The 8,587-nt window shown below is 41.7% G+C and overlaps 1 protein-coding gene across 1 annotated transcript in view; it reads left to right on the forward strand.

Moving 5' to 3' along the window:
- antxr1b (ANTXR cell adhesion molecule 1b) overlaps positions 1–4,627 on the forward strand; it is an 18,999-nt gene extending 14,372 nt beyond the window's left edge. Inside the window, exons 16-18 of the mRNA XM_008424143.2 lie at positions 1,593–1,757; positions 2,678–2,758; positions 3,240–4,627. Of these exons, the coding sequence (XP_008422365.1) occupies positions 1,593–1,757; positions 2,678–2,758; positions 3,240–3,617 (624 nt within the window). The 3' untranslated portion in view covers positions 3,618–4,627. The remainder of the gene's footprint in view (positions 1–1,592; positions 1,758–2,677; positions 2,759–3,239) is intronic.
- Positions 4,628–8,587: the final 3,960 nt, after the last annotated feature.

Genomic DNA, 8,587 nt, shown 5'->3' on the forward strand with positions numbered 1-8,587 from the left:
GGAGGGAGGCTACCCTCTCGTTCACCGGGGTAAACCCCAACGTACAGGCGCTGAGATGGGGGGCAACAAGTATGCCCACTCCTGCCCGGCGCCTCTCACCGTGGGCAACTCCAGACTGGAAGTACATTCAGCCCTTCTCAAGGGTTACAGAACCAGAGCCATGCGTCGAGGTGAGGCCAATTATTTCTAGCCGGAACCTCTCAGCCTCGCACACTAGCTCCGGTTCCTTCCCTACCAGAGAGGTGATGTTCCACGTCCCAAGAGCCAGCTTCTGCAGCTGAGGATCAGACCGCCAGGGTCCCCTCCCTYGGCTGCCGCCCATAGCACAATGCACCCGACCCCTTTGGCCCCTCCGACAGGTGGTGAGCCCATTGGAAGGGGGACCCACGTCTCCTCTTCGGGCTGAGTCCGGCTGGGCTCCGTGGGTAAAAGCCCAGCCGCCAGGCGCTCGCCCTCGTGCCCCACCTCCAGGCCTGGCTCCAAAGTGGGGCCCTGGTGGCCCGCGTCCAGGTGAGGGAACGCCAGATCCAAGGTTGTTGTGCATCATAAGGGGTCTTTGGGCTGCGCTTTGTCTGGTTCCTCACCTAGGACCTGTCTGCCTTGGGTATCCCTACCAGGGGCATAAAGCCCCAGACAGCATAGCTCCTAGGATCATTAGGACACTCAAACCCCTCCACCACGATAAGGTGGCAGCCCGAGGAGAGCTTGCCACCTTATCGTGGTGGAAGTTGCTCCAGAGTGGGCAACTTCCACTCTGGAGTTGCCCACGGTGAGAGGCGCCGGGCACGAGTGGGCATACTTGTTGCCCCCCATCTCGGCGCCTGTACGTTGGGGTTTACCCCGGTGAACAAGAGGGTAGCCTCCCTCCGCCTACCCCCTCTTTAATTAATTAGGTCATTTACGATGCATCATATTAGAATATATGTCCTAATCAGTCTCGTTTGTCAGAATAAAAGTACCTAATCTTTAAGCCGATATTAAAAGTATTTTTCATCTGGTTTTTAAAAATATTTTTAATTGGTCTGATGTAATATTCTACTATAAAATCATGTTTTCATTAGCTGTAAAAGGAGAAAAAAGGCATCTGTATATAATTAATGTAACGTGTTTTGCTTGGTGATAGCTCTCCTAAAGTAAATAGGCTTTTCAATAATATTCTAAGTTATTAAATGAGTCTGTATCTAGTGATTTTATGTCTGCCCTTGTGTTTTCAATCTATTTGAAGAACGTTTTTCTGGCTGTATGAAGAGTGCTCCATAAACAAAGTTCTGATTGAACCCGATTGATGGATCTCGGGGCCATAAAATCTCCATAACAGCTTTCAGTGTCAACGTTTCTTTGGGGGGAAAATATTGCATCAAAATGTGTCTTGTGTCCCACCTTCATAAACATGTGAAGTTTAACTGGAACCATGTGCTGTGGTCAGATGAAACAAACGCTCCAGGTGGGGTCGTCTGTAAATAAAGGCCGTCCTGTTGAGTTCAGACCTTATGTTTACTACGTGTTACTACAGGTTTTGCTAACCAACACTTGCAGTTTGTTGTCGTTTTCATCTCAAGTGGCTGCTCTACTTTGCTTGTCCGTCTGTCCAGGTCCGCTGGGGAGATAAAGGCTCAACTGAGGAAGGAGCCAAACTGGAAAAAGCCAAAAATGCTCGAGTTGTGATGCCCGCTCAGGAGTACGATCCGCCTCCACCGCGGCTTTATTACCACACAAACAAAACCATCCGATCCCAGAAGTGGTATTCTCCCATTAAGGTGCTCACTCACTTTTTCCCCACCTTCTGAACTGAAGTCAGATTTAATTTATTTATTTTCCTCCTTTCACTGCAATTCAAATTTGCTCCTAAATACAAACCCTGGATTTGGGTAAATGTGCTTTTGTCTTCTGAGTTTTTGTGTTTGCTCACAACAAAGTTTCCTAAGACACCAGAAGTGAGAAAATATTTTGGTTTTAGTGCTTTTGATGATGTGTTACTAGGAAGTAGGTTATAAAATTCTGTTTCCTCCAATATTTGTCAGCTGGAAGGATGGAGGTTAACAAGATCCAGACTTGAACTGAGCCAACCCCTCGGAAAGGAATCTGTGGAGTCTGTTATGTTTTTAACTGGTTGCATTCGTTGCTTATCTGTCGCTGTTTGTTATATAAAGCCTTCCACGCCTCACCCTGAGCTCAGTCCTTTCCTGAGCTCAGGGTTGGACCTGTTTTTCCTCTCTCTCTTCTTCATAATATTTGTTTTTCAAAAGATTAATGGTACAATGAAATCATTTCAGGTTATCTGACAAAAATAAATAACTTAGCAAATAAAAGCAGTTTTTAAAACTGAATGGCTGCTGGCACATGACGACTTTTCGACATTTTGGGTTTATTTTGGATAAATACAAGTTATTATACCTGTGAAACTATTATTTTTATCTTTGTAATGAACTCCAAGTTTAGTGTAAATACAACACAACTTTGTTCCTAAGAGACTTTTTAATGCCCTTACAATACTGTGTTGGAACCATTACTTCTTAAGTCAACAAACTTAAGAAGTAATGGTTTTCAGATGGAAAATTAATTTTAAAAAATCATCTTAAAGCTGCAAAACTTCAAAAGAGAAAGCTCAGAAAACTACTGATCATGATCATAAGATTACTATAATATTACAGAAGTGACAGATGTCATCTTTTTCCAGGGAAAACTGGATGCTCTGTATGTGCTGCTGAGAAGAGGCTACGACAGAGTTTCAGTGATGCGACCTTATCCTGGAGACAAGGTGACTTTAGTTTTCTACAGTGAAGCAAGACAAGATGTGAAAATAAATTCAAGTTCTGTAGCAAAACAAGTAAACCTAAAAACACCCACACGGCGAGACTGTGGGTAACTTCAGCGTCATATTTGAGTTAAATATAATTTAAATATAATTTAAATTAGCCTTATGGAAGCTGCCATTGGGAGATGATGAAGTAATTTGGACAATGCATTATTGTCTGGAGGAACAGGCCTGCAGAAGTAATCAGGACTCCATGCAGTCTGGCTCCCAAAGTTCACAGAGTCTGCATGGCGGAGTTTTCTTTTATGTCACTCACTAAAAAGAAAAAATGCTCTCTTTCCACTTGCAAATTTTGCCAGTCGCCCTGCAACAGGAAATGTAGGAATTTGTGCCCAGTTTCTCGCCCTCATAAAGCTAATTGTCCTTTCGTCATTAGTCGTGCAGCTACACATTTCCCCGTTTGCTCTCTGCGCCTCCATCACAGGGTCGGTGCATCAACTTCACCCGGAGCCCGTCCTACCCGCCTCCCCGCTACCCCATCTACAACCAACCCTCCACGCCTGTCTACACGTTACCGCACAGGTGCCAACGGCGCCCATCCGACGACTGCGAGGACCTCCACCTGCCCCCATCGCCAACCTCCACCCTGCCGCCTCTGCCGTCGACCCCGCCCCCGTCCTCCAGCAGCCCCTCGTACACGCCTCCTCCCAACAGAGACCTGCCCCCGACGACCAACGCCAGGCGAAACTCAGCGCCGCCGTCTCCCACGGGCTCCCTGCCTCCCCCACCTCAGGGCTCGCCTCCATGCAGAGCCCCTCCGCCCTCACGCCCGCCTCCGCGACCCAACCACGAGATCAACTGAGGACGCAAGAATCTCAAAATTTCACCCACAAATCGCTGAAATCGTGTTCGAACGAAAATACATTGACTTTGCTCCAAAAAAAACAAAAAAAAAAGCACATAAAACATAAAATAGTGATTTCTACGTCAGAGAGTGTAAATAAGAGTTGTTTAGATGTTTCTGTTTAGTTTGTCTTTTACGTTAAAAAGCGCTTGATGAAACAGTCATTCACTGTTTGTCAGAGTTTTAAAATAATCATGTGGCCGCAGCCAAAACTGTTTGGAGCTGCTTGAAATCTTAAAGGCAACCAAAAGTTGCATAAAAGGAACTTGGACAATATTGCGTTTGTATCTCGTGAGTAAAATACAAACCTGGAGTAAACATTCGGACAGTTGACGTTTCGCTGGGATCTGAGGACATCAGAAGGAATTTTGAACTGACAGAGGGCACATAAATGCAAAAACCACTGATATCCTCACCTGAGAACCTTAATATCTGCCTGCTGACGCTACTAGCACTATTTGTTGTCACCTTGCCATGAAATGTGTTGTGTCCTCATCAATTAACTCTGAGTTCTTTGTTTAACAATTCTGTGTTTTCAGCAGAAAGGTCGCCTTTGCTAATTGGAGAAAAATCCGTCTTCTTTTGCCTGCCTTACTCTCTGATATTCTACAAACAGATATTTTGTTTATTTGTGTCGTGTTAGACTTGGTGTTTCCCTCAGATTTAATCCCTCACTTCTTACTTCTCATGCAGACCTCCAAGTACACAAATCCTTCTCTGTTAGATCTCACGCAGGATGGAGGAGAGGTACCACACTGAGACCGGATTACTAAAATAAAACGATTAAGTATATGTAACTTTAATTAATTTCTGATCCCTTTGAGTGACAACCTGGAGGTTATCTTTACAGGTTTTCATTTCCTGTAAAGTTAAACGTCTTTCTCCGGAGAGTGAATCTGTGACTGACCCAGCAGCAGATCTGAAACCTTCGATTTGTTCACTGTGCAATAAAATTTTAAATAATTTGCCTGGTTGACTCACACTTGATTTTTTTGTTGTGTTTATTATTTATGTTAAAAATCTACTACTTTAGGTCGTATTTTAGAGCTTGTGTGTGTCTGTGTCTGTGTGTGTGTGTGTGTGCGTGTGTGTGTGTGTGTGTGTGTGTGTGTGTGTGTGTGTGTGTGTGTGTGTGTGTGTGTGNGTGTGTGTGTGTGTGTGTGTGTGTGTGTGTGTGTGTGTGTGTGTGTGTGTGTGTGTGTGTGTGTGTGTGTGTGTGTGTGTGTGTGTGTGTGAGGTAAATCTCCTGAACTTTGACTTATTGAATGTGAGCAGAATAATCCCCAGATGTGGGTGGCTGGTCTTATGATCAAAAGGTGCAGCTGGTAGTGTATGAAAAGCCGACTGTCCCAGGTTTTTATAAGGTGACTGTGTATTTTCCAGCAAGTCTTAAAATAAACCATTTTCACAGCTTTGCACTTGGAGGAGAGGGTCTGGATGAGAATGTAAATCAATTTACCAGAAAGTGGAATTAGATACGTTCCATCCGTCTCAGAAGAAGACACTGCTCTTTTTGAGGAGAGCATCGCTGACCCCTGACCTCGCCCTAATTTACCCTGCATCCAGCTGCTCCAGGTTTTAAAGCGTCTTCTGATCCCAGCAAAATTTGTACAAGATTTACACATTCCTCATGCGATGGCAGCAAGCTAAATCCATCAGGCAGGAAGGATCCGGCTGCTGAGAGTTGAGAACAATTATTATAAAGGGCTTCTTATTCATCTTTAATTGGAGCACAAGTTCTCCAAACTCTTTGAGTATTATGGGACATCCTGGGAATTTTGACAATGTCCTCCTCATGTATTCGCTCTCCTTGTAAAAATGTGCAAACCGCCTTAAAATAAAATAATATTATCCAGTAATATCATCTAATACAGTGCGCATTACAATAGGCGCTATGGAGGTATGTACTTGTACTTGTATGTACCTGCTGCCAAAAAACATGATGTTCCCACATCCAAACTCCAAAGGTGATAGTTTTTTGGTTGTTTTTTTTTTAAGATGTTTAGGGATTTGTTCTCCAACCTTGGTGTGTGTTTTTAATTTTGGTCTCATCTAACCAGACTATATGCCCTCAGTATTTCACTGGTTTGTTTGCAAACAAACTTTGAAGATGCTTCAACAGGATTTTTCTTCAGGAGTGGAGTCATGCGCACTGAATGTGAATTGAAGTGCCAAGTGCTCAGTTTATTGTTTTCACTGTAAATGCTGTCCTTCAAGTTCTGGTCTTTCTATTGGAAAACTTTTCTGATTATTTCTTGAATTCTCAGTCAGAAGTTTTGAGAGTGACCAAGTTATAGCAAAATTATTATTATTTCTAACTCTTATGGCTCCAACAGTGCATGAGGTTTGAATTAAGCTCAAAACAAACAAGGATTGATATGTTTTGCAACAAACCCAATCCCTGTCATAAGATGATTTTCTCAGCAAAAAATAACTTCAGATGATTGTAAATTATGATTATCTTATGATCTAACTTACTTTTTTTTGGTAGATGTGGATTACTTAGATTTCTATCAAGTGGTCTGTTCGCCTGATTAAAATTATATCAACTCAGAAATATTTGTATATTCTCCCTGTCACAAAGGTAAAAAAAAATCTTGCTTTCAATATTAATATATTCAATAAAATGCTGAAAATGTTGATCTGAACATTTTAATTTTACATGTGAGAAAAAACTGAGCCCTAGCTAATAAAGCTAATAACGGATCCATTTGGGAAAAATGCTCATCTTTATATTTTTTGACTCCAATCGATGCTGTAGAGTTGGAAAATTTGGGCTTTGAAACAATTTCTTTGTTAATTTCCCTTCTAGAAATAATGTTTCTATTATTCCTCGTTCTTGTTGAACATCTTTTCTTTTTTTCCCTCGGAGGGAAACAAAAAGACATGAAAAAAAACAAGAAACGTTTTACTGGAGTTAAAATATTATGTAACAAGCCACAAAGCAGACAGTCAGCTGACTCTTATTCCAGTCAGATTTCCTAAAATAAATCCTATTACCATGTGTTTTTCCAATATGTTTTTCATATTCAGAAATGCCTTGAAAGACACTCAGATCTGCAGTTGTGATGAGCTCACAAAAAACAGAAAACAACCCCTTCCAGAAACAGAGGAAGAAAGCATCAGAAATAAAATTTTAATTCTTCCAGGATGTCAGAAAATACGAATGGCGACACCTATGATAACAAAGACAACGTCAAACACTACCAGCTGCATTTGAGCTCCATGAACTCAGTATTTTACTGACAGATGAGCTGCTTTGTCACCCCTTCTTTAAAAACAAAACAAGATAATGATTCAGTGCATTGTGTAACATTAGAAAGAGAAAAAAAGCGTCTCATGACTTTATTTCCCTGGAGAATCCTAAAAAATGTTCCTAGCTTGGCCGGCAGCGCTGTCTACCTTGGCTGCACAAACTGTAGGGATGAGCACATTCATAGATAGTTGGCTGCAAAGTTCAGGGGTTGATGAGCAACAGCGTGTAGGAAAAAATAATAGAAGTTGAAATTTATGTGAAGAAAAAAAAAACGGCGTGATTATCTATTCTTTGTGAAATCCAGTCCACTTTCTAGTTTCCACGCGCTCGTCTCCAGAAGATGAATCTCTCTGAATGCTTTGCTGACTACTGGGAAAACAAGTGACTCATGTTACTATGCAGGAAGGTTTCCTTTGAACATCATCAGTGGCTCAAATTGGTTTGAACTAGACTAAAAGTGATTTACTGAGTGCAGTGGACACTTGGATCGGTCGTTTCTTTCCATTTGACCTCAGGAGACTTCATTCTTTAAAAATCAAAACAAGACAATAAAAACATGCTAAGAAGAAAGAAAATGACCAAAAAATTGTGCCTTTCAGACATAGCTTTTATAAAAAAAATAAAAAATACTTAATTGTACTTACACAAACTTAGCTTGCACTCAGACAATGAAATATATCAAAAGCTTAAAATGTTCCAGAAGTTTTAAATGGCAACACAAATGCACTTTTTAACAAAATCTCAAATATTTAATATAATCAGCAACATGGTTGCTTTCATGAGGGTAGATGCAGAAAAACCTGCAGTCGTCCTCACTTTGTTTGCATCCAAATGGACGCTCCTAAAAGAAAATTGAAACAAAGAGCGTCGCAGAAAAAAGCTGTGTGGAAGGATTCATAATTTCCTGTGAAAAATGTGTCGCCACCAGAGCAGAGCTTGCTCAACATCAGCGGCAGTGGAAACGCTGTTGAGAACATTGAAATGATGAGAAGCAAAGAAGCAGCTGTGTCCAAAGAAAAAATTAAAAAAACATAAAAGAAGAAACGGATTCTGCAGAAAGTAATAAGTCTGACAGCAGAACCCTGGTGCCGAGATATTTTCCCTCCCTAATCCAACTTTGAATTGTTTAGGCCAGATTCGATTGTTCAACATTTTGTTGATTTTTTTTGCTACCACTTGTTAGCAAAAAAGTTGTCGCCTTGCAGCAAGAAGGTTCTGGGTTCGATTCCCAGCCCCGGTCTTTCTGCATGGAGTTTGCATGTTCTCCCTGTGTATGCGTGGGTTTTCTCCAGGTACTCCGGTTTCCTCCCACAGTCAAAAAACATGACTGTCAGGTTAATTGGCCTCTCCAAATTGCCCCTACACACTCACAGCTAGGTGAGTGTGTGGCATGGTTGTGTTGCCCTGCGACAGACTGACGACCTGTCCAGGGTGACCCTGGAACGTTAGCTGGAGATGGGCACCAGCAACCCTCCCGACCTCATTAAGGGACAAGGGTGTAAGAAAATGGATGGATGGATGTTAGCAAAAAGTGCTAATTTCCGCATTTAGTCTCTGGACAAGTTTTAATAGCACACGGACATTTTTTTTTTTTTTAAAGATTTTTTATTTTCCAGTAAAACATAAAAAATTTAAAAAAACATTAAAAAAAAACATTTTTACATCACTGTGG

Source organism: Poecilia reticulata, linkage group LG12 (assembly GCF_000633615.1).
Source record: "Poecilia reticulata strain Guanapo linkage group LG12, Guppy_female_1.0+MT, whole genome shotgun sequence".
NCBI lineage: Eukaryota > Metazoa > Chordata > Actinopteri > Cyprinodontiformes > Poeciliidae > Poecilia > Poecilia reticulata.